General features: G+C 41.8%; 1 protein-coding gene across 3 annotated transcripts in view; it reads left to right on the forward strand.

The window, feature by feature from the left end:
* The window catches only part of TGFBR2 (transforming growth factor beta receptor 2), a 123753-nt gene extending 113077 nt beyond the window's left edge, over nt 1-10676 (forward strand). For all 3 annotated transcript variants that reach the window (XM_068236205.1, XM_068236206.1, XM_068236207.1), the window contains exons 10-11: nt 4744-4871; nt 9947-10676. In XM_068236205.1, the coding sequence (XP_068092306.1) occupies nt 4744-4871; nt 9947-10126 (308 nt within the window). In that variant the 3' untranslated portion in view covers nt 10127-10676. The remainder of the gene's footprint in view (nt 1-4743; nt 4872-9946) is intronic.
* The last annotated feature ends 15945 nt before the right edge of the window (nt 10677-26621 follow it).

The following is a 26621-nucleotide window of genomic DNA, read 5'->3' on the forward strand; positions in this document are numbered from 1 at the left end:
AACGCAGGACATACATACATACATACACACATACACAAATACATCCGATTTTATATATATACTGTAGTGACTCTGTAAAGCGCGGAAGATGTTGGCACTAAATAAATACTAAATAGTAATAATAATTCATCCCAGATACATACCAATAAGTTTGTTTTCCATCCTCCCCCACTCTCTGTGAAATTGGCCTATGATAGGAACATTAGTTCTACTAGTTGTATTAGTAATACTGTAGGGATTAGATTGTGAGCGCTTATGACTGTTAAGCCTAGTTCACACTGGAGCGCTTTTTCAGGGGATTGTCAGCGCCGGCCATCTGGCAAAGTGCAGTGACACTGTATATTAATGTAAGCATTGTCACTGCAGCGTTGCAATTTGTATAGAATCACACATGCGCTGCATACAGCATTTTTTGAGTGATTGAGTTTCTCGATGCCGAAACAAGATCACAAAGTGCAATCCTCGAAAGGTTGCATTGCAGAATAGCAAACATCATTGCTAGGCAATTGTGTTTTGCTTTTTGCAGTTTGAACTAGCCATTGGTGACATGACTCTGTACTTTTGGAAAGAACTGCAGAAGATATCTATAAATGCTATATAAAAGTATACTTGAAGTCTGTGTCTGCAGCCTTTATCCCCATCTTCTCAACAAGTGCTCATTTGCACATGCCTTTAACATTTTGCTGAAAGCATGCTTTGTTTAGAAATCATTAATTTAAAGATTTTTAAATTGAATCAAACACGAGACAACAGAAGAGTTACATTTTGTATTTCTCAAATACACTTGAAATGACGTTAGCTTCCACAGTGCACTGTCATGCCTCCGCTGCTCCCCAGTCACTTCCTTCTCTCAGAGCCTTCTCTGTAGCCCCTTTCTATATACTAACACATTTCCAGGAGAGCACATGTGGCATACATGGAGACACTCTAGTACAGGCACGGGCAAACTTGTCCCTCCAGCTGTTAAGGAACTACAAATCCCACAATGCATTTGCCTTTATGAGTCATGACTGTGGATGTCAGACTCCTGCAATGCATTGTGGGACTTGTAGTTCCTCAACAGCTGGAGGGCCAAGTTTGCCCATGCCTGCTCTAGTACTTCAAGGCTGTTAAAGGATACCCAAGGTGATATGTGACATAATGAGATAGACATGGGTATGTACAGTGCCTTACACACAAATAACTATACTGTGCTCCTCTTTTTCTTTCTCTGCCTGAAAGAGTTAAATATCAGGTATTTAAGTGGCTGACTCAGTCTTGACTCAGACAGGAAGTGACTACAGTGAACCCTCAATGATAAGAAATTCTAACTATAAAACACTTTCCTAGCAGAAAATGGCTTCTGAGAGCAGGAAAGAGATAAAAAGGGTCAATAGTTCATACATTTTAGCTCTGGCATACTTCAATGAATGTCATTGAGCAAAAACATCATTTTTAGGAGAAGGAAGATGGATACAATTGTTTATTTCATCAGTTTATTTTCGCCTCAGATGTCCTTTAACCACTTCAATCTATTTAGACGGATATATCTGTCCAGATAGACTGTGCTGCTGCCGCTGCTTGAGATCGCTCACGCTCCAGCTGCCTGCCGTTACCCCCCCCCCCCCCCCCCACCACCCCACCCGATCAGTGAATGGGAATATAATTCCCATTCTCCAATCTATATCCCCCGCACAAAAAAACGATGGTCTCTAATCAGAGACCGCAGTATTTCTGCAAAAAAAAAAGTTTCCCAGCCTCCATGTAGTTCCTGGAAGCGTGATCATACGCTTCCAGGACTTTTTTGACTGTGGCCATCTTGAGGCCAAATCGTAAACTACACCCACATACATTTTTTACATTACATTATTTTACATTTAAAATTATCTGTTTCCCTCCCACACCTAAAATTACCCAAATGCATTTTTTTTATAAAAAAAAAAAAAAATTAATAAAAAAAAAAATCACATTTAAAAAAAAAAAAAAAAAAAACAACATAAATAGTTGCCTAAGGGTCTGAACTTTTTAAATATACATGTCAAGAGAGTATCTTATTATATATTTTTTTTTAATTATAAGCTTGTAAATAGTGATGGACGCAAATTGAAAAAATGCACCTTTATTTCTAAATTATCGGCGCCATCATTTGTGATAGGGACATAATTTAAATGGTTTAATAACTGGGACAAATCCTATACAATAAAACCCCTGTGTCGTTGCGTCCAGCTGTCCCTGTTTTTTGCTACTGCGCATGTGCACAGTAACGGACAGCTGGACGGGACCAGAGAGCTAGGTGGGCGAACGAGACGGGCTGGTGCGGGCGCGCGAATACGCGCACCCGCGGCCGCGGCAGAAAAAAGACTTATAGTCTGTTTTTAAACAGGCTTGGGTCTACTAGTGGGCAAATAAATTACATGAGTTTTAATTATGGTAGCACGTATTAATTTTAAACTATAATGGCCAAAAACTGAGAAATAATGATTTTTTTTTCCATTACTTTCTTAATCTTCCCGTTAAAATGGATTTAGAAAATAATAATTCTTAGCAAAATGTACTACCCAAAAAAATGCCTAATTAGTGGCGGAAAAAACAAGATATAGGTCAATTAATTGTGATAAGTAGCGATAAAGTTATTGGTGAATGAATGGGAGGTGAATGTTGCTCGGATGCATACGATTTTTGACACTGAAGCTGAAGTGGTTAAAGGAATACTATCAATACCCAAGTATTCTAAAATGACAATGTACAAATAATGTCTAAGTAACTGTGTAAACATTTTCCTACTTTTCATGTTAAATATCAGAGGCAAAAGTTGTAATTTATTGAGGGTAGGATTTAGCTATATTGGGACAAATCAATTGCAGAAGGGTTAATACACATAAAAAGGAGTTAGCGCTCCTGCTGTGTCCGCAGTCCAAAAAATCAATTTGTAAAGTCCTGTATATCCAGTTCTATGCCAAACTTTATCTCCAGAGAGCAAATGGAATGACCACCACCACCTCACCCTCAGAAGTGGGCACTCACCCTTAGAAGATGACCCTCGGCTAGATGGGTCTCAAGCGCCTCTGGGATATTTTCAGGCAATCCCCTGCCTATATTGGCTCCTTATACAGTGCTTTATCCGACAGCAAGTCCACAGCATTCACCTCAAATAAAACACATATTCCTTCCCATAGCGTAAAACCATACGAAAAGTTTAATTTATATTAAAAATGCACACTCACATTCCAGTAGTATTTTGCAGAGCATGGAGTTTTATAGGGCTCTACCCCTTCACGTTGGCCACCTGGCTGGCTCTCTGTGTCCGCATGGATGACCGTACTTTGGTCTCCCCGCACGCCACGCCGGCTAACTTCCGCTTCTGCAGGCCACGCCATTCCATTTGCTCTCTGGAGATAAAGTTTGGCACAGAACTGGATATACAGGACTTTACAAATTGATTTTTTGGACTGCGGACACAGCAGGAGCGCTAACTCCTTTTTATGTGTATTAATTTTTAATTGTTTAAGGAGCGCACCACCATATACTAAAAAGCGGACTCTCATATTGGTCAGCGCAGTGTGTTGAAATTGAATTGCAGAAGGGTTGTCTGCTTCAATGCACAGCCAGAGTTGCATATCAGACTACAGAAAGCAAATATCAAACTCTGAAAGCATAAACAGTATGAAAAGCTGTGACAATTAGTTACATTTCCTCTGCACTCTTCAGACACTTCAGTCAGAAACACAGGACACAGGAGCTGCAGCTGTTGGGAGCTTTCTCTCTGTCACACACAGAGTTACACATAGAGTTAACTGATCAAGTGTGAGGGGAATTTCCCCTCTCCTCGTGGCTCAGTCTGCCATCAGTTTTGGCCTCAGTAAAGTTTGAAAGTATTTTGATAACAGTAAACAAAGAGGTTGCTACTAAAATGTATACCCCAGTACTTAGCAGCACTTCCCAAACAATTCCTGTGTCAATTGAAAAAAAATATGTGAATCGATAGTACTCCTTTAAGTATTTCAGCCCTACCCTTTGCAAAATTGCAGATAGCATGTTTAAAGTGGATCTCCAGCCTAAATGTAAAAGCCAGTAGCCTTCCTGTAAGATAAAGTCATAGTTACCTCAAAGTCATCCCAAAGTCGGGTGTTTCAGGATCTTTGGGACGGCTTTAAGGGACAAGGCAGTGCAGGTAACTATAACTTTCTTTTACAGGAAGGCAGCTGGCTTTTAAATTTAGTCTGGAGATCCGCTTTGAGGTCATATGGAGGGGGTGTTGGGCAAAGAGGAAGGTAGCATGGGGTAGTGGGCATGGCCAAGCAACAGAAGTATAAATGCAACTGCCATGGTGCAGAAGATAAGGAAAGAAGTCTATCAGAAGAGGAAATGTATTGCAGGTAAGTATGCAAATGTTTATTTAAACATTTACCTCCACTTCAGTGTCCTAGCGCTTGATCTATATATGCTTTGTAAACAGCGCAAGTATAAGTCTACTTTTCGATTACATTTTTAAGCCTCTGCAGAATTTCAGTATTTTTGTCCCTGCCAGAAATATATTTGCAGATCTCCTTGGCATGAGAAGAATGTTAGCGTGCTGATGTGTACTTAAAAACAAGAAAAAGGTCTGATTTTGATTTTTTTTTTCCTTGTGGAATGTGTACAGCAATCTTCAGCTCAACCTTTCAGCTTTGTAAATGAAGAACATCTTCTTAAATGCACTGTGTGATTTTGCTTACATTTTAATATCATGTTTAATGCCAGATACTCTTGTGTTATATTTTATAGACGTAAAAGACTATGAACCTCCATTTGGTACCAAAGTGCGAGAACATCCATGTGTAGAAAGCATGAAGGACAATGTGTTAAGGGACCGAGGAAGACCTGAAATTTCCAATAGCTGGTTAAACCACCAGGTAAAATATTTGTATCTATAAGTTGTTTGTTACTCTTTTTTTAATAGGTATTGGATAATGACACCAACTGGTATTTCAGTCTTCTCATGTATAGTCTGTTGTGGCCTGGCACTAACTGCATGGATTCTCCCAAAGGTTGATATGACTGGGCAAGTGTGGAACTCTGATACTATGTTAGTTGAATTGATTTGCTGGCTACCCATTATAGGATTAAGTGCAGGCTTTACATGCACTTGTGGCTACCAATATGAAACTGGAGACAAGTTCTGGGCAAAAATGAACAACAAATGTTCTGGACTTGCGCTGTACTAAAGCCAGTGAAAGTGCAGGTCCCCTTCAGCCCAAATCATCATCAACCCTATGTGTGTCAGCAGTGCAATAATAGCGAAGTCCCTTGTAAGGTGTTTGTCTATAAGATGGGTGGGAACAAAGCTTTACTTCTCTACAAATCACCAATGCTCTCAGTTAGCTCTTTGAGCTATCCGGATATTCTTTTTATTATTGGTTCAAGCCCAATAAGTCATATCAATCCATACCATGCACTGATAAGGACCAGAAAGTCTAAAAAGCCTGTATGTATGTTGGATTGGTGTGACTCTGTAAAATGTATTAGCTATAGGTCCACTATGGGTGTACAGCCTTGGTTGTTCATCTTGCAGAGAGGAAGTTCTGAGTTTAGTTCCACTTTAAGCATGAGGATTATGGAGGGAACTGGTGATCTCTTATACAGGCCCATAAAACAACAGCAGAATAGAAACCTCTATATCCTTTCTGTCAAAAAAATGTTGAGGAACACAGCTTTTCAACATCTGACATATCTTCATCTATCAGCGAGGCTACCGACATGGACTGAGATTCCATCTTCATTTGGTCTGACAAACCCTTATTCACTTCAGTAACTGAGAGGTCAGCAGCTGTGTTCAGAAAAATAATAGTGGTTAGAGAGACAGTCAGACCGAATAGATAACATGAAGAGGGGAATCCCTGTGTCATTCGCCAGCCCTATTGGAGCGACTGGATTTCAAAAAAGTGTTTTTTCTAAGCATTTTCTGACACAGGTATACATTGAAAACTCAACAACTGTTACATTAACGACTATAGGATATTAGAGTGGATCAGTGGTATTTTAGGTACTTTTAGCTTCCTGGCTGTCCTGCCTATTTGCTTCCTTGGCCCATTTAATAAAGAAGTGGCGATCCGATTGCTGATTACAATATTTTTGGTTGCCTATTTCAACATTCATATCTTTTCTTTAATATCACCATATGTATTAAGGAACAATCTGATTGTTTTACAGTGGCGATCAGTGGCTTAGTTATCTATTTTGATTAAAGTGGTGATCTGCAGCTCAAACCACCTTGAGGAGGGAGGACCACTAGACACCAGGGAACTATTTAGGGGAGGGAGGACCATTAAACTCCAGGGAACTGTATAGGGTAGAGAGGACCAATAGACACCAGAAAGCTGTATAGGGTAGGAAGGATAGGAGGCATTAGACACAAGGGCACTGTGTAAGGGAGGGAGAGAGAAGGGCTACTAAACACCAGGGAATTGTATAGGGAAGGGAGGGAGGCTCTAGACATCAAGGAACTGTACTGGGTAGGGAGGGGAAGCCATTAGACACCAGGAAAATGTATAAGGGAGGAAGTTGGCCACTAGACATTAAGGTTGGTCCACGACTTGGTCCCAGTGTTCTATTTCGGACACTTTGTATTTGACACCCCTGCTTTAACGTGTGTACATGTTTCTCCTGATGTGTACAAGTTCCCTCTACTCTACTGCAATTTCAGTGAAAAGGAAGCCCTCTGTAGATGAAAACACATTCTGTTTTTGTGGAGCATGTTGCTCTAATATGAAATAGAAAACACAAATGTTAAAAGATCAGCATGCATGGGAAAGCCATGAGTCATTCAAACTGTATAAAACCTTCCTTCCCCACAGCAGTACATCTAACATAACTGTGCTGTGCTTATTAAAGCAGGTATGTGGAGCATATTAGCCAACTGAAGGGAAGCTGGGAATGTGATAGTTTACACTCTGCTGCCTTTTCTTCTCAGAGATGCCTTGAGTCATGCTGCGAGTCATGTATGACAAATAATTATTGTGGTTGTGGGATCCGTCAGGGGAGCTTATGCTCATGCTCGGAGATTGGCCAGATCATTTTTTCCACCAAATAATTGCACATACCTACAGCACTGTTATGCTAATGTGTACTGCATGTGTGGCTGGAGAAGGAATTGTTTATTGCTCACTGTTCTTGGTAATAACACTGAGCCAAGAAGACATGAGATTTCATAATTGTATCCACATTACCATATTATTAAAAAATGTTCAGTAATTGTAACTGATGACAAGAACGATAAGCTTTGTAATGCACATTATACCTAACGACAGAAAGACTAAAAAACAATAATAACACAAGACATTAATTAACCACTTCCCTACCACGCTATTTTGTGCTGATCGGTGCTGCGTGGGCTCTCCAGCCCGCAGCACCGATCAGCTAGCAGCCAGGCCGATCAGACTTCCCCTCTTTTTTCCCCACTAGGGGGATGTCCTGCTGGGGGGGTCTGATCGCCGCCGGCTGCTTGCGCTTGCGGGGGGGGGGCTCTTCAAAGCCCCCCTCCGCAGCGCTTCCTGGCCTCCTTCCCCTTCCCTCCCTCTCCCTCCCCCTGTGAGCGGCGCAGGACGGATTTCCGTCCTGCGCCTGATGGGATAGGCTTTAGCCTATCAGATGCCGGTGATCCCCGGCCAATCAGAGGCCGGGGATCACCGATCTCCTCTACGGCGCTGCTGCGCAGCAGCGCCGTATACATGTAAACACCGGGGAAGGTCTTCCCCGTGTGTTTACATTTACCCTGCGAGCCGCCGATCGGCTCGCAGGGTGTTCACGGAGACACCCTCCGTGAGCTGACATGGAACGGCCGCTCATACGAGCGGCCGTTTCCATGGTATACACTTCAGGATTCAGGGGCGTGTATATACGCTCCGAGAATCCGGAAGTGGTTAACAGAAACACAAAGTTTGCTTTCTTAAAACAGAAAGAATTTGCGATAATTCAGGTTGGAGTGAGTTTGAGATGTCTCCCAGTGCATCACTGCTGAATATATGCAAATTAATCATTAATTAACCGATTAATTAATTAACAGATGAATTAAGTAACAGATGCAGAGATAATAATAGCAACAAATTACAAAGTTATAGTAATAATGGGCTGTCCTGAATGTCCATGCACAACAGAAACGTTTGGATTTATCACGGTGAGTAAACAGAGAAGATGCATTTGGAAAAACATGCAAATCCGTTACCTTCTTAAAGAGGAACTCCAGTGAAAATAATGTAATAAAAAAAGTGCTTTCTTTTTACAGTAATTATGTATAAATGATTTAGTCAGTGTTTACCCATTGTAAAATATTTTAAATCCCTGATTTACATTCTGACATTTATTACATGGTGACATTTTTACAGTTGGCAGGTGATGTAGCTGCTGCATGCTTTTTTGGCAGTTGGAAACAGCTGTAAACAGCTATTTCCCACAATGCAACAAAGTTCACAGACAGGAAACTGCCAGGAGTACCACGGTCCTCAGAGTTTCTGATGGTCTGTTTGTGAAAAGGAATAGATTTCTCATGTAAAAGGGTGTATCAGCTACTGATTGGGATAAAGTTCAATTCTTGGTCGGAGTTTTATCTTTAAGGCCTTATTTACAAAGGAGGCTGAACTGCGAACTTGTCGAGCACTGTAGCCTCCCGCGTGCCAGCCAATTACCACATTGTGGCTGCAGTTTAAAGTGAACTAAAGGCATCACTAAACAAAAAAAAGACAGATACTTACCTAAGAAGAGGGAAGCCTCAGGATCCTTCACTTTACTACCCACACCGAGTGCCAGCAAGCATCCGACAGGCGGTGGAATCACTACAGTAGGGATAAGTTTGTGAGCTTCTCTTAGGAACAGTTAGTATCATGACTATGTATTTTGTAAAACATTGTGTAAGATGTTATCACTATATATATATATATATATATATATATATATATAGTCTTTATATAAGATCCTAAAAAAGACTCATTCATCCCACTTGATTAGACGAGGTAAAGTCCTAAACTCAGTATACTAATAGTCTATGCTTCAACACATGCATGCTGGTGGTAATCTGCACCATGCATAGGACCATTTATGAGTTGCCCTGAGAGCCAGAGGCGTAAGTTACATTTGAGCTCCCTTTGGTAGGGAGAACACACGTGCGTGCCTGCATGGGCTAGAAAACTGGTTCTTTGTGTGCACTCCTGAACTCTCCTAACACCCTAACCAATCCCCCCCGATTTTGCATTGCAGTCACACTGGAGCTTTATACTTTACTTCATTTGGGCAGCAGGACAGGTCATCTCCACTCCTGTCATTCTGTGGGAATGAGTATAAAGCTCTGTTGTGGCTACAATGCAAAATCAGGGGTGGGGGAGATAGAGAGTTCGGAAGCGCAAACAATGAACCTCCGATGCTTTGCACCCCAGGTCTGGAAGCACCAACCCCTTCCCCTCACCATGATGCCGGGAGTAATGGGAGCTATTAGTACACTTCTGCTGGAAGCACAATTTTATAGTAGTTAGATGTTGTACAAGTCTGATCATAGCGTAAAGCTGTAGGGTGGAAGAGTACTTGAGAAAGCTATTGCCCTGTTATTGAATACAGTTTAGATAACCTTGCAAATTCCTTTGCAAAACCATTGTTTTTGCCATAAAGGAACTCATTCGGTTAAGTATGTCGGGAGGACAGTCAAGTTCTTCTTATTCAGCTGAATACAGTCAGTCGACTCTGATTGGCTTCTGTGGATACTGCACTGTGTGTGCTGCCTTTTACACTGAGCACCATTCCATCAAATAGGCCTTTAAAAAAGGTAAACTCCAAAACCAGTGTAAATTATAATTTATTTTATTGTTTAAACTGCAACTTCAGCTTTTCTTTTTTCTATTCAATGCGACAGTCAAGCTTATTTTGTTTATTCCGTTCAGTAAAATACTGTATATTACTTCTATTGATTTCTACATGAAATAACAATTCCTGTTTCTCTCCCCAGGGAATCCAGCTTGTATGTGAAACCATAACAGAATGTTGGGACCATGACCCAGAGGCCAGACTTACTGCCCAGTGTGTGGCTGAGAGATTTTATGAGTTAGAGCATCTTGACAGAATTTCCGAGAGAAGTTGCTCTGAGGAAAAAATACCAGAAGACTGTTCAGAAAACACAAACAAATGAAATATGCACTGCAGGGACGCTGTGTTCAACAGAAATTCAGAACTGCAACAGATGCAGCTGAGAAATAAAATCACTTCCGTAAAGTGTGTATTGGACCTTTAAATCCAAAGGCATGATGGCCCCAGCCTCATTTGCTAATGGAGCAATGCATGCTTAGCACAAGGGCTGTCTCAGCTATGTGTATAAGGAGAATAAGGAATGTGATGCCTAATTACCAAGAGAAGAGGTATATTGGTGGGCCTTCTGTAGCTTACAGTCTAAGGCATCTGCCTCAATAGCTTTACCCTAAAGTCTACCTTGTGTCCTCCTACAGATACTACTGTCACCAAAGGTGATAATCTTCCTCAGGACATTCTCATGTTTGTTATTTCCTAAAATAGCCATACTTTACTTGCACTTTATGGATCTGTATATAGAAGTCTATGTTGGCTTTAGTGTATGTGTTCTCTATGATAAGCCAAAACTGTTACCAGGAAAATGTACAGTGCATAGGAAACTTCACATATAAAGAAAGGAAATCATATCAAATTATACAACAGTCTAAACATAAGCTCTTGTTACATATTTTTGTATTTCATATATAGGAATATAATATTTTTTAATAACCCAGCTATCATTTTCATAAGGTAAAATTGCCTTTTGTATCAGTATTCAGGGTTCTTCTACCTGTGACAGTTTGTTGTCATTTAACCTATAGCGTTTGGCAGTACTGACTGACAGACTGTAAAAAACATGGCAGGCAGGCAGGAAGTTGACATGTGTTATAAGGATAACAAGATGGCAGTCTCACTTTAAATATTGCCTGTTTTGTTTTGTTTTTTGGGGTTTTTTTTCAAATGGAGTTGCTTTTGATAAAAATCTCAGAGGTGATTGATAACGTGTTTTATTCTAATTGTAAATGGCTAGGGAATGATCTGCAGCATCTGATATGTTGTTATTGGAAACACAGAGGTCTTTGAAGCCTGCAGGATTCAGCCGTTATTTATGAACGCCTATAAATGTATACTTTATTTACAGCCTAGATTGATGGAAGAATTATTAGTTTTGGATAGCTTGGAAATAGACTATCGCGCTGTGTTTTTTTCTGTGATCTATCTTCCTAGTGGAGAGGGTTTTTCCTGAGTTCCTGTATGTGGGATCTCCATGTCATTAAAATGTACCAGCACTGATTTTGGGTACAAGAAATGAGAGACAATGAAGAGGGTCTTTTTTGAGAGTTTAAACAAAAAAACAAAAAAAAGAAGGTCTAATCCACACTCTCCAAAACTAAAAGAAAAACAAATCCTGGAATAAGCTTTAACCACTTAAGTACCAGTGGTCTCTGCCCCCTTAAGGACCAGAGACTGCTGGTACAAGAATGATGGAATTCCGACGAATCGCTGCGCATACCTGCCGCAATCGCCGTCATCGCCGCTCGGCGAGACCATCCTTACACCCTCTCTATGATGGCAGAGTCATGTGAGCCGATCACAAGTCGCTTTCATTGGCTCCTGACTGTGTCTATCAATGTAAGCCAATGGGAGCAGCTTACATTGATAGACACGGCCAGGAGCCAATGCAGTAAGAAACGTCGGTTTGAGCAGTGCGATCGGCGGGGAGCAACGAAAACGGCGAATGCACGCTGCGAACGGTGATTTAAATCTACGCCCTGCCAGCCAGGAGCCCACAAAAACAGGGTGTAGATTTCAATCACCGCGGTACTAAAGCAGTTAATAGTGATGTCAAAGACAACTTTGGTGTCATAGGAGTAATACAAGCTACTCTTCCAAGGATCAGAACCATCAACTACTTCAATACCTCCAATATATTCACTATATTTTTAGGCCATCTCCAAACTCTAATAGGCTCTGCTGTGCTGCCCTTCTTTCAGTTTCTTTCATCTCTTGGAAGCTCTAGTGGTGGCAATTCCCTGGCAATGTTTGCCCACTTCACGCTTTCAGAAAGCTGTAAAAAAAGGATGGCAGCAGCTGGACTTCATAGTTGTCCATATTATGTATGTAAAATCCAGCCAATCCAGTGTAACATAACTGACTTTACGATCGCTTTAGCAGATAGATGAAAGCCACCTCTGAGAGATACAGTAGGCCAGCAAATGCCAGTGAACAAGCAATACTGAAATATCCAATTGTGTGCCGCTGGCATTTGATACACAATTGCTCTCTGTAAACTTACCTATGCTATTTTTCTCCCCATCATATGTATTTTAAATGCCTTTATCCTAAAACAGTACACTAATGATACATATTTTTAACTAATATAATGAAAACCTGTATTTTAATACAAATGTAGTTTATGTTTATATGGTATGAAAGCTAATATAATTCAAGAAATTGTACTTAACAAAAAAAGTTATATGATTTAATCTCACAGATTTACTAACAAAGTGATGATATACTGTATAATAGCACATTATAGTCTTATATGATCATTTCTGTTTTAATGTGCAAATACATATTTTTTTTTATCCTGGGTGTTCATAGCCCCTTTACAAACTAATTTAGTTTTGCAAAAAGAGATTGCACCAACAAATCAAGGCAAGCCATGTGGGTGGTTATAACAGCAGTTGTCCTATTCTTGGTTGTCATGGTTACAGTAGACCAGGCCGTAAATGAGCCTATTAGAAACCGTTACTTGTAAGAGTAGTGTGTTAGCTGTGTACAGTATTTATAAGTGAACTTACACTATAGATCTGTCACAGTAAAAATTATATTTAGTTCCCATTCAAAAGTTGCTTGTTTGTAAACTAAATTGAGTTGCTGCTATGGTGGTCGGTTTGGGTCACAGTATGAGGCAGGTTTCATAATTGGTACCGTCTAAAAAATACCAGCCTTCTGTGAATGCTATTTTTACTTGTATTCATTATTATTGTTTTTTTATAATTTTTGGGGGAGACCTTGCACATGCAAGTTCTACAGTGAACCTTAAGCCTAAAAAAAAAAATGAGTTTTACTCCCCTGGGGCTTCCCTCATCCCCCTGCAGCTGATCGGTGCCCTCGCCGTGTCCCTCCGATCCTCCTGTACCCGCCGGTGGCTACTTCCGGTTTCGGCGTCACCGGCCGTCAGGCTGGGAACGCGAGTGATTCTTCGCGTTCCCAGCCACAATATTGCCCCCTATACTGCTATTGCGGCAAGTAAGGCCGCAATAGCAGCATAGGGGGAGATATTGTGGCTGGGAACGCGAAGAATCACTCGCGTTCCCAGCCTGACGGCCGGTGACGGCGAGACCGGAACTAGCCACCAGCGGGGACAGGAGGATCGCAGGGACACGGCGAGGGCACCGATCAGCTGCAGGGGGCTGAGGGAAGCCCCAGGTGAGTAAAACTCTTTTTTTTTTTTTTTACTTAAGTGCCTTTTTAAACCAGGACAAATATCACATGAAAAAAGCGTTTTCAGTTGTAAGTAGTTTTAAAGCCAAACCTTTTTCAAGTGACATTTCTTTATGTATATTTTTCATGGAAGCTGATCATCTTCTGCATTTTCAGTTCACTCACTCTGTTTAAGTAAGAAAATAGTTACATAGGGGTGAAATGGTGGGAGGAGTAATGACCACAGACACCCAGCACCACAAAAAAAGGTCATTTATTGGTGCACTTGTCACTGCAATACGCTTAAGAACAATCTATAAAACTGTCATCTTAAAGCAAACATTAATTGAAAATAAATGTATGAAATAAACAATTGCATCTGTCATCCTACTCATAAATAGGTTTTTCCAAGAAAGGAAAAAAAAATCATGTTTTTATAGTCTCATCTGCACGACACAGTCTTTAGTGTTTCACAGCTACAATCTTGAACTGTTGACCTTTTTATCTATTTCCTGCACAGTTATTCTCTGCCAGGAAAGAGTTTCATAGATTGTAATTAGTTATCAGTGAAAAATGCACTATAGTCCGACTGAAGTGTGACCGAAGAGAAAGTATCATTTGCATATCTGAATTCTGAACCCTTATGGTAAGAAAAAAACACAAAGGAACAAATACCTAGTTCTATGTAGGCACGGGACTGTGCATACACATTTTATCTCATCATGTCAATTCAGGTAACTTTTAGGAGGTAAAGTAAGCCATACACTTTCTGACTTATTGGTTGATTGACATCCAATTTGATGAGCTTGTTTGACAAAAAATATTACCATTTGTTTATTATAGTAACCCACATATCATTGGATGTGTGGTCAATTCTGCAGTAGAGAAGGTACCAACAGGACAAAAAAAGCACAGTGAAGATAAGAAAATGTGCAGGTATTGATCTAGAGGTCTCAAATACCCATCGGATGCCTACAGTATATGGTCAAAAGAAGCTTTCCAACCTAACCAGTGGAAGCTCTTTTGACTTTGCACTTGATATTGACCAATTTTTGGGATTGGTTAAAAAATTCAGACATCATTAGTGATCCATTTGATTAAACTATCAAATCTACTCCTTGAATGAAAGGTAAATTTCACTTGTGTTCATGCAGCCTTAGACATCTCTGTACAGCAGTACATTTGCTTTATGTCAGGTTGCATTTTGGTTTGTGTATGTTCTACATTAAAGTGCATGCCATTCTACAAAGTTATGCTGACTTCTGGGGTTCCATCAGTATAACTGCTCCTCGGACACCAACCTTGCGGTGACTTCCTACAATTATTCCCGCCTACTTGTAGCTGTCTGGGTGCGTCATTCTCTATTTATCGATACAGAGAACGCTGCACCAATCATCTCCAAAGGGATGGGGCTAACAGCCGGAAGTCACCACATGGAAAGTCTCCGAAGAGGAGTTATACTGCAACAGTGGCATGAAAAGGTACCCGGGTGTGGTGAGATGAGAGAATGCAGGACCGGCGCTTCTGTACACAACTCTGCTTATAGCGTAGGAGGTGGGGAGCCGATGACAGCCGGGTGCTGACCAAAATTAGCCGAGTGGAGCACCCGGCTAAAAGAGCCTGGGGAGAACACTGCTGAAAGAACCCCCAGGGTTTATAGAAGAACGGGTTTCAAACCAAGTGCATTTTAGACTTTATAGTCGCTTTAAGAATCCCCACCCTTGCTGCTGCTATTATGTTCTTAGATCATACCTTCATGTAATTGTATCACCAAATGTTTATGCAGTGTACTGCTTCTGCAGCATGGGTGAGGCTGTTTAATTACTATCTTGTTTCCATGTTTTTAGCACATGCATAATAAATTATGATTGGAGAGACTTTGTCAGTGATCACCCCACAGTCTTGCACAGCTGTGCACAAAACAAAACACTTTATAAAATTATTATGATGGCGTGATTGCACGAAGGCTCTAAAAGTGGCAAACACCACTTCAAACGGGTTTTGAAGTTGTTTTTTTGCAATAAATCATCTTCCAGTGTAAATAACTACCTCCTTTCAGAATGTTCAACATCTGTTTTGTGCAGAACAAAAAAGATTCACAAAATGACTAGCTATATCTCATTTCTCTTATTGCTGTTAAACTTCTGTTCTATAAATTTCAACTTTTTTTCTCCTGTTTTGATGTAAAACTACTTGGTTAAGAAGGCTTCTACATCTTGACGATATTCACTGTTTGGATCACGCAAACCTCACTGATGGAGCTGTTGAACTCTCTTGTGTATAGTTGTGTAGTTTGTTGGATTGAAAAGTATCATGGCAACATAGTTATTAAAGAGTACAAGCATGAAAAGGCATTTTTCAGATAATTTTGCAGTGCTAAAGGAAGCATAGATATATCAGGCAAAGGGGTAAAAAAAAGGGGGTATAAAAAGTTTTAAGCAGTTTGATCAGTGGTTGAAGTGCAGATCCACGGGTCTGGGCACTGGCAGGTATAAAAGCAATCCCATTGCTATGACAAATCAAAACTTGAAATGTTTGATTTGATGACTGTGTAGAAAGGTCAATCTGTAACTTTTTTTTTTAATGTAATTGTGCGCTATTGTTGAAACTGCGAGGCACTTTGCAATAGATGACTTGTAGAATAAGCCATCATCAAAAGAACCAAAGGTTGTCCGGTGCTTGATCTAAACTGCTGCAGATCTCAAATAGAGTTAGGTGGTAAAGGGCAATCTATTGCTACATACAGTAGTATTCATATACTCTGGAGTGGAACATAAATTATATCACCTCCATCCTTCAGTGAGCAACAGATTCTGTAGATTGCTTTACTGCAAATCTTATTTACCACTGCAGAGCTGCTGGCAGAGCTGCTGGCACCCCACTTTCTCCCTGAGAGCACACAGGACAGAGCCTTATGAGCTGTAACGGGGAGCTCCTTAGCAGTCGCACGTGCGCAGCAGCACGGCCCCGATCAGACTTGGCTTTTTCTGCTGAAGCCCAAGTGGGTCTGTGCTACTGCACAAGCGAGATGCCGACAAGCCCTTGTTGATGGTTTTTGTGCAGGAACAACATTGCAACGGGATGGAGGAACTTTCAGGAGAATGCCGAGGTAAGTACCCAAATTGTGCACTTATTTCCCTACAGGTTTTCTTTAAGTTACAAATGTTGTTTTATTTTCACAAATACATAATTGTGAAAAAAACATGTCTGGTAATGGGCTAGTGAAAGAAGCAGCACCAAAGCTCTCACAATAGTATAAATACAAACTGGCTTGAAGAGAAGCCATTGCTTTGCTGAGAGCTTCCGTGTATTGCACTACCCGGCTTAAACTGTTTCCTGTACCTAGAGCTGCAGAGCATTCAGAAACCTTTATATGTGACAGGCCTGCAGTATAATAACTAGTCAGGGCACTCTTGGACTCTGATAATTATTTTTTCTGATCACTCTTTCTGTAGCCTAGGGCATTAAGTAACTTGTTCCATTTGTTCACCTCATAATGAAACTTACAGCACTCATATTAGAGGAGAATTCTGCTAAGCACAGCTATATACTTAATACCACCAGAGCAGGTTTAATTAGCTGAACTTCAAAGAGAAGGCTTCGGTGTCAGGGACTCCAGGGATTGCCCATTTATCCCGAGGAAGTGGAAATCCCTTACCTTTGTTCATCAGTCACTATGGGTAGCCTGGATTTCATGATTTTATCCATAAAGTAAAAAGTGTGCAGCAACAAATTGCCTATAGGGGTAAAATCTTGAAATAGGATATTCACTTCACATGTATTTCAGTTTTAAGCTAATCCTGGAAATAATTGTTTTGCAATCCAACGATCAACAGCTGAGATGACTCATTACGAGAAATGTGATCTGTCCCATTTGGTGTAAGAATAGACTGCATATTTGCCTTGATGATGTTTGATGCTGTCACTTTGATAGGATGCTGTAAGTATTCTAATAATCAGCATATGTTGAATTTATTATTTTGTTTTATCTGCTATTTTTTGTTTGTTTGTTTTGCTATAGTGAGGTATTGTATACATAGCTCCATTTCTATGTGGTTTTGTTTACGTACACCTGCAGCATTAAAAAATACAAATTATATACAGTACTTACATCAGTAGGTGGAAGCCTCTATGTTCCACAATCCTCCTAGGCTTCCTGGTTGTGCTCTCCATGTATGAGCATGGCCGCACTGAGCAGGTGCAAGTAGTTTTGTGCCTGCACAGTAGCACAGAGCTGCTCATGCGCGGAGAAAAAGCCATGCACAAGCAGATGTGTGCTCAGACAAAGGCCATACTTCACACCTGCAGATTTTAATGGTGAAGACTGTTCACAACTGCGCTGGTACATGGATGGGAGTCCGGTCTTGGGAAATTTTCGACTTTAAAGTCGAGGATTGTTTACAGGTGCCCCACGCAGGAGTTTCCCCTACTGAGGTTAGTATTTAACTTTTAACCTAAATACTGTTCTTCATTAAAATAAACTAGGACAGTTCTTCGAGAAAATGGTATAAATGGGCATATATGTTAGGCCAGAATACGACAGCAGTGGTCAAATCTATGCTGATCTGAGAAACATCAGACAATGCTGAAATATTGTTAGTGTGCACAAATAAATCAAAAGCAAGAATGGATGCCATTTCAGAATATATAGTATATATCAGAATAATATAGTTCTTGCCTTTACTTTACTTAAACCGACAACAATTTTATTGACTATTTTTGACCTTCACTACTACTACTATGGAGTGACTGATATAGAGTGTGTGTGTGTGTGTCTGTGTGTGTGTGTGCGGGGGGGGGGGGGGGGGGGGTGTGTGTGCGTGTGTGTCTGTGTGTGTGTGTGCGTGCGTGTGTGTGTGTAGGGGTGTGTGTGTGCGTGTGTGTGTGTGTGCGCGTGCGTGCGTGTCACTAAGTACATGGTGGTTGTTAGGGATGGTCAATGAGATGCAAATAATTCCGATGCAGAATTATGCTATTATTTATGTAGCTTGTAAATGGACCAATAAAATGAAGCTGGTCCATTTTAGCATAATTCTCCATCCATTATTTGCCTCTTATTGTCCATCACTCTTAACAGTGTTTGATGATGGGAATGCCTGTCCTTTGATTATTAAAAAATGGCCTTATTGGTTACTAGTCAGCATTCAGTTTTTGCTCTGGAATAAATAGTATCTATACAGGGTGCCAGTATCAGCATACAAAGGTATTCTTTATTGACATTGTAGATGTCAATGGGAAAATAAAGGTTTTTTTTTAGGAAGTCCAAAGTTTTGGGTTAAGGGTAATTTAGGGTGAAGATTGGTTAGTATTGTCAGTGTATTGAGTTAGTTTAACATTACTGGTGTTCAGGGGAAAGGTTAGTATTAGTCATCAAAGGGATTAAGGTTAATGTTAGGGTTGGGTGAATTGTTGAAATTAGTGTTAAGTTTCTGCCATGAAGCACGTAGAAGATAAACTAAACCCAGAAACTGAACTCTGCATAGTGTGTATCAATATTTTCCTTACCTCATGATCATGTGGTTATGCATACACACTAGCAAGATGCTTGCTGGGAGATTTACATCGATGGAAGCTTCAGGCAGTCCCACCCAGTCTCCATGGCTCTATAGTTCTGCAGTAGAAGACGCACTTTCTTTTTCAATCAATAGGTATTAGACAAGCTGAACAGTTAATTTTCAGGAAAGTAGATTGGCGAAATTGGACACTGAGATATTGTTTAGGTAGGATATTTATTATACAATGGAAAATAACCAAAATAAGAGGTTGTGCTATAAAGAGGTTTTGGTTACAAAAGGGTTAACATTAGTGCTGGAGACAGGTCAGGGGTGAGCATTGGTGTTAGGCTAGGTTTTGGGGGTTCAAGTTATGGCAGGCCAGTAAGGGATTCATGGTTTGTACTGCGCATATTCACTTTAGCATGGGTATTTCTTGCTGACATATTACTGCAGAAAATCAGTGCACTGTGGAGAAGAGATAGCTCTGTGGATGTCTAAATAGCTCACAGTATAATGCGTGTAAACACTTCTTTGGTCAGCCTCCTGCTGGTCTTTCATACATCAATAGTGACAAAATCACCCACCTGAAACAAGTATAAAGCCGATCTAGCCGGACTTCAGTCAGAAAAAAACGGATCAGCATGCTTGTTCAGGGTCATGGCTAAAAGTTTGGAGGCAAATGATCAGCAGGACAGCCAGGCAATGTGTATTGTTTAACAAGGAAAAAATTATGGCAGCCTCAATATTGCTCTCACTTCAGGTGTCCTTTAAGCACAGATACTCCACCTATGCAACTTGGTATCTCATTTCATTTGGTAAAAAGATGAAAATAAATGTAGGATGGGTTTTTTTTTGTCTAAGCTACCATACCAAAGAAATAAAAAGAATGTTATTTTATATTACAATATAAAAATTTGATGTCATTTTTTTATAATAATTCTTTATAAAAAAATAACGAGAAATGGAAGGGAAATATGTTGGGGTTATTTGGAAAGTAATGTGAACTATGGATTGTATATAGATGTATCTAGATTATTTTCTGCACTTGTCATGGTCAAAAGCGTTCAGATGTGTACATATATATATAAAATAAATAATACTATAACACGTTAATCAAGCAGTGCTTCCTGGATTTTTGTTTTTATTTGCTATGGATTGATAAATGGAGTGAACCTTTGAACAATCAGCGCTTTGCATGAGTAAGGAACCAATGGTTAATGAACAATGAGTCTTGAATGCTCTGTGTTCAGAGGTACATTTAACTATTTTTTATACATAGCTTTGTCTCAAAAAAACAAACAAAAACAAAACAGTGATTGATCCTTAAGGGGCCCATACACTGGTCGATTTCAGCCATCCATAGATTGGAAATCAATTCTATTGAATCAGTCAATCGATCGATTTGCAGCCGATTTTGATCGATTTGATCTGACTGGATGGAAACTCTAGGACGATCTGCTGCCAGCAGCAGATCGATGGCCCATAGAGTTGCATTGGATCTAATGGTCCAATAATGCATTAAGATCGATTTCCAATAGATTTCATTCTGAAATCTATTGGAAATACTGTATGTTCCTAGTGTGTGGCACACATCAGATAGATTGACAGTCATCTGACAGAAATCTATCTGATGGTCGAATCTGCTGCAAATCAATAAGTGTATGGCTACCTTTATACCGTCTACAATGGGTAGATACAATATATAGTAAAACCCTGTTATCCAGAACTTATTTAACCAGAAGGCTCCAGCAACCGGAAAAAAAATTCTGGCCTTTCAGGATGCATAAATCTACTTTTACACTTCTTTATACAGTAATAAACCTCTTTTACATTAACCACCTCAGCAGTAATCCCGAGTCAGGCTCGGGATGGAAATCTGCAGATCAGAGCGGTAATCCCATGCCCGAGTGAGTTATATACAGGAACTGCTGCAGATCTCGTGGTATGTTTTTTTTTCTTCTTGTTTTTAGCATCTAAAAGCTTATGAAAAAATTGCACTGCTTTTAGATCCTAAGGGCTCGATTCACAAAAGGGTGCTAACTTAGTTAGCACGCCTAAAAGCTTTGGGCGTGGTGGGGGCGTGGCCGGAAGTCCATGGAGTAAGACGTGCAAGACGTGAGCTCCCGCCTGAACCTCCGATAAAAGCTATCCTGACCTAAATTTCCCACTCCAACTCGCACACAACTGGATATTCTCGGCTTAAAATTGCCCCGTGAGCACGGAGGTACCCTTAGCCATGACGAGAAAGGGTTCTGAGGCGGCCGCCAAGCTGGCGAAATTCAGACACGAGGCCCAAGATGGCGACGAGACGTCGGACTCTGAGGTGCCTGCCCCGTCACTTCAGCAAATAATGCAAGGCATCACGTCGTGTCAAGCAGCCCTCTCAGCTATAACCACTAAGATTGAGGAGGTGAGGTCGGATGTCTCCCTCCTCAGAGCTGACATGCAGACACTGCGCACCAGAGTGGCGGAGACGGAGGAAAGAGTCGGACGCCTTGAGGACCAAATGAAGCCTGCGCGGCGCGACATTTCACAGACCCAGACTGAGGTCAAAACTCTCCGAGACCGCCAAGAGGATTTGGAAAATCGCAACAGGCGCTCCAATATTCGGATAGTTGGCTTACCCGAAAAACTAGAGGGCAACTCACCGGAACTGTTTGCGGAAAGGCTGCTTACCAAGGTATTTGGCAGAGAGGCCTTCTCCTCCGTGTTTATAATAGAGCGGGCCCATCGTGTTTCTCCGAAGGTGCCCCCGCCTGGATCACCCCCTCGCACATTCATCATGAAGCTGCTAAACTTCAGGGACCGAGACGCAATCCTTAAAGAAGCCCGTGCCAAGGGTGAAATAAGCTATGAGAACGCCCGTATCTCGTTCTACCCCGACTACTCTATTGATCTACAGAAACAACGTGCTACCTTCACCAATGTCAAGAAGAAACTTCGCGATCGAGGTATGGCCTACGCCATGCTTTATCCCTCCAAGTTACGGGTGGTGGAAAACGACCGTGTTCACTTTTTCAACACTCCAGAAGCCGCCGCGGACTGGCTGGAGAAGCACCCAGCAGCCAACCGATCTCCCGCACGCAGCCAACATTCAACAGATGAGTGAGTACATTACAGTTACACGCTTGTTCCCCCCACCCGCACAGTGGCACGCTTGGTGTCCGGGTCCTTCCCTCAGGCGAACTCCCAGCTTCCTAAAGCACGCCGTTTGGGCCTACAAGTATACCAGCCTCTTTTCACGTATCGAAGCGATGGCGCGTCCACAATATCTCCACACTTGCTTTCTTTGCCATTTATCTCCGGGGCCTTTCCTCACTCCATATAACTGCCACATATGTGCCACGGCAATACGGAACTATCACCTCAAGCTGGATGACTTTATCTATGCAACCAAGCCCGCATCACACAACCGGATTTCTTTTACCTCACCGCCATAAACATTTACGGAATACGCCTGCTTGTCCCGTCTCAGAGACTTACACTACTGAAGCGTCTCTCTACGTTATCTGAGTATACAGATGCTTTCACTATTTTGGCGTTCATGACCTGATAGCTTCACCTAACAACCACTTAACTCATGCTCTATATTAGATTGACTATCTGCATACGTTTTAGTATGCCCTGTGCACAACTACCCTAGTTAAATCCACTCTGTGCTCCCCTTAAATGGTGCTCTGGATACCGACCATTAGTAGACCCCCTGCAAGTCAGTCGCTTACACCAAGAGGGAACTCCCCCAGGATCCCCCAGGTCATGAACGCAAACTGAAATAGATGCCAAAATACAAATGTTTCAGTTCTTTATTTTCTCACAGGCCGTGTGATGCACATATGTATGTACGATGTCTTATGCGTATAGTTAAAGGCTTATAAATTGCCATTTAGATGCATTATGTGAATGTTGGGAAATATGTGATTTGTTAAGGCGGGAGGGCCGGGAAATAGGAGACGGCCCCTTTCTTTGCTGGGGCGCCTCCCTTTTCCCCGCCACCCCCCAACTGTAGGTAAATATACAACTTTTCTTTTCTGTTTTGCAGGTTTTTCTGTACAAGCGCAATCAAGGTGCAGGGTAGGCTTCCGCAAGTTACCCCCCAACAGCATTGGTCAAAGTTTGGCTAGCTGTTGATTGTTGCTTTTGTCAGTTCAGGGTATAAGGGTCTGCCCACGTTTGGGCCGACTAGGGAGGGCTAGGGATAGTTTTAGGGCCGGGGATTTTATTTCAAGTTAAGTTTGGGTTTATAAATGTTCAGAACGCTACAAATAACACAGGGTACGGGCCTTTCTGCAGGCGCAGCAGCGCTTTGGATGAACCACTTTTCAGAAAAGTTACTAAACATAACCAGTGCAATTGCACGCTATATTCAGATACTCACCTCGCCTATAAATGCAGTCACTTAAGCTGAAATTTATAAGCTGGAACGTAAGGGGTATGAACGACCCCATGAAGAGGCATATGATCTTTAACTACCTCAATAGACACAGGCCGGATGTGGTGGCGCTCCAGGAAACCCACATCTCCGGAGGCAAAATACTGGCATTAAACCGGGGGTGGGTCGGATGGTCCTATCATTCCACCTTTTCTCAATACTCACGAGGTGTTTCTGTTCTGATAAAAAAATCACTACAGTTTCAGCCGCTGCACGTTAGGTGTGACCAATTCGGCAGATTCGTTTTTATTCATTGCAAGATAAACGGAACCGAGCTGCTCATATTCAACGTATACATCCCCCCTCCATATTGTGCCACAGTGCTCCAAGAAGGTGTAAAATTCACATCACAGCATCAGTGCGCTCAGGCACTGTGGATGGGGGACTTTAATACAGTGGGTAATCCCTACCTTGACAGAATTCCCCCTCGGGTAGACAAACCCACCTCCTTTGCAAACTTAATAGCAGAAATGGGACTAGTTGATGTTTGGCGTAACTTTAATGCGCAAGACAAACTCTATACATGCTACTCTGCTACTTTTAAGACCTCCTCAAGGCTAGACTACTTTCTAGCATCCCACATGTCCCTGAGATGTGTGGTGGAAGTTGGAGCGTTGCCGCGTCTAGTGTCTGATCACTCCCCAATAACCCTCTCTTTAGACTGGGGTTCAAAACCACCCTTTCAATTCTGGAAGCTGAACCCCTTCTGGCTAGAACTAATAAATACACATGACCTAATAACTGCACACTTGGACAGCTTCATATTTGACCACAGAGACGAGGAGGATGTACTTTTGGTATGGGAAACATTCAAAGCTTATACCAGGGGTGAAATGATACAGGCCGTAAGTACCTGTAAGACTGATTCAAAACAGCGTGAGGCAGACCTTATTACCAAAATTGACCTAGCTAAGGCTCATTATATACTTAACCCCTCTCCAGAAACTTTAGCTACATGGCAGACGTTGGAGCGCCAACACAAACAAATTATAGAAGAAATCACTAAAAGCAAGCTCTTTTTCAATAAACAAGCTCATTTTGAACAAGGCGAAAGAGCAGGCACGCTACTAGCTAGAATCTCAAAGGTTTATACCTCGCCCCCTGTAATCACCCACATCAGTGACACCACTGGTTCGCCAGTCTTTGGGTGTGCTGAAATCAATGCAACCTTCTATAAATACTATAAGTCACTTTACGCTAGTAAAACTCTGGCTTCACAAACGGACTCCGAGATCTTCCTGTCTGAGATAGCGCTCCCTAGGCTAACTCCAGATCAGGCCATGGCATTAGATGCCCCTATCACCCAGGACGAACTATCCACCGCAATAGCAAGCTTCCCCAATAAAAAGGCTCCGGGCTTGGATGGCCTTCCTATTGAAGTCTATAAAAAATACTCTGACTCTATCATACCGCTGCTGTTACAAACCTATGAAGCAGCTTTCAAGACAGGCCAACTCCCCCCCTCCATGACGGAGGCCCTCATTATCGTTCTACCCAAACCTGGCAAGGACCCCCTCATATGCGATTCGTACCGCCCAATTTCCCTCCTTACAACAGACATTAAAATCCTAGCAAAGGTACTAGCCATTAGGTTAAACTCAGTAATCTTAACACTAATTCACCCTGACCAAACCGGCTTTATGCCTGGGAAAAACACAGCAATAAACATTCGGCGTTTAATGACTAACTTGCAAGCCAACCACTCCAACTTAGGCAGTAGGGCTGTTGCCTCTCTAGACATGGCCAAAGCATTTGATACGGTTGAATGGCCCTACCTCCAGGCAGTCCTTGCCAGGTTTGGCTTTGGGGAGGTGTTCAGCAAATGGGTTAAACTGCTATATCAGGCCCCTAAGGCAAGGGTGGGCACGAACGGGTGGATCTCGGAGTCCTTTTCACTAGGCCGTGGAACAAGGCAGGGGTGCCCCTTATCCCCTCTCCTTTACGCTTTAGCTGTAGAACCCTTGGCCTGTCGCATTAGAGCCAATCCCATGATTCACGGATTTTGTACAGAACACTCAGAAGAAAAGGTCAGCCTATATGCTGATGACACGATTTTATTCTTAGGGGACCCGGGCCCCTCTCTTGTGGCTGCGTTGGACACAATAGAGGAATCTGGTTATTACTCTGGCCTAAGATTGAACAAATCCAAATCGGTCCTGATGTACCTAGATGTCCCTCCTATGCCTCTATCCCGATCGTCCACTCCACTACAAATAGTGCAATCCTTCAAATACCTTGGGGTGCTAATCCACTCGAATCCCAAACAATATATGACATCGGAAGTACTCGACCTTATTAACTTTGTACAGACAAAATGCAAGGCTTGGTCCAAACTATACCTATCGGTAGTGGGCAGAATAAACCTGGTCAAAATGGTACTGCTTCCCAAGCTCCTGTACGTCCTCCACCACTCCCCTATATACATACCGCTATCAATCTTCAAGAAATTTAGAGGCACTATTCTATCCTTTGTGTGGAACAATAAGAGACCCCGTGTTAAATACTCTCTCTTGATAAACCCAAATGGCCTGGGAGGTTTAGCCCTTCCATCTATCCAGCATTATTACTTTGCTGCCCAGATTCAACATATAGCTACCTGGTTTTCCACCAATGGCACGTATAACCCTGAAGCTCTTGGATACAGCAATGACCCTGTAAAAGAGAGTGTCGCCCTGGACATTCTACGTGAATATATACCTCCAAATAAATCACACAATACAATTCTAACACAAGCCTGCACTGTCTGGAGGAGAGTGGGCGGACTTCACTCCTCTACTAAGTATGACCCCCATACCCCGCTCTGGCGCAACCCACAACTCCCTGAGTTCAAATCCATCCCTGATCCAGCATTCTGGGAAAAGGCTGGAATTAGGTTTCTGGGTCACATAATGAATGGACAGAACCTTGCCTCATTCAACACCCTGCTAGAACGCTACCCCACTATTACAGCTCACCATTTTAGATACCTGCAATTGAAACACGCCTTCCAGGCACAATTTAAAAAGTTATCCATATGCATAGAGCCCCACAGTATACTGCATTTAATTGAAAACGGTCCCACCAAACACCAAATAGGAGACATTTATAAAGAACTAATAGAAAGAGGTGCGTGCGATCGCACTCTTGTGTCTAAGGAGCGGTGGCTTAGTGAGGGACTGGTTTTGGAGGATGACGATTGGGATGAGGCCTTGGAGGCAGTTAAGAGAGTCTCGGTGTGCATTAGAGACCGGGCCACCCAGTTATATATTCTACATCAGGCTTATCTT

Source organism: Hyperolius riggenbachi, chromosome 5 (assembly GCF_040937935.1).
Source record: "Hyperolius riggenbachi isolate aHypRig1 chromosome 5, aHypRig1.pri, whole genome shotgun sequence".
Taxonomy (NCBI): domain Eukaryota; kingdom Metazoa; phylum Chordata; class Amphibia; order Anura; family Hyperoliidae; genus Hyperolius; species Hyperolius riggenbachi.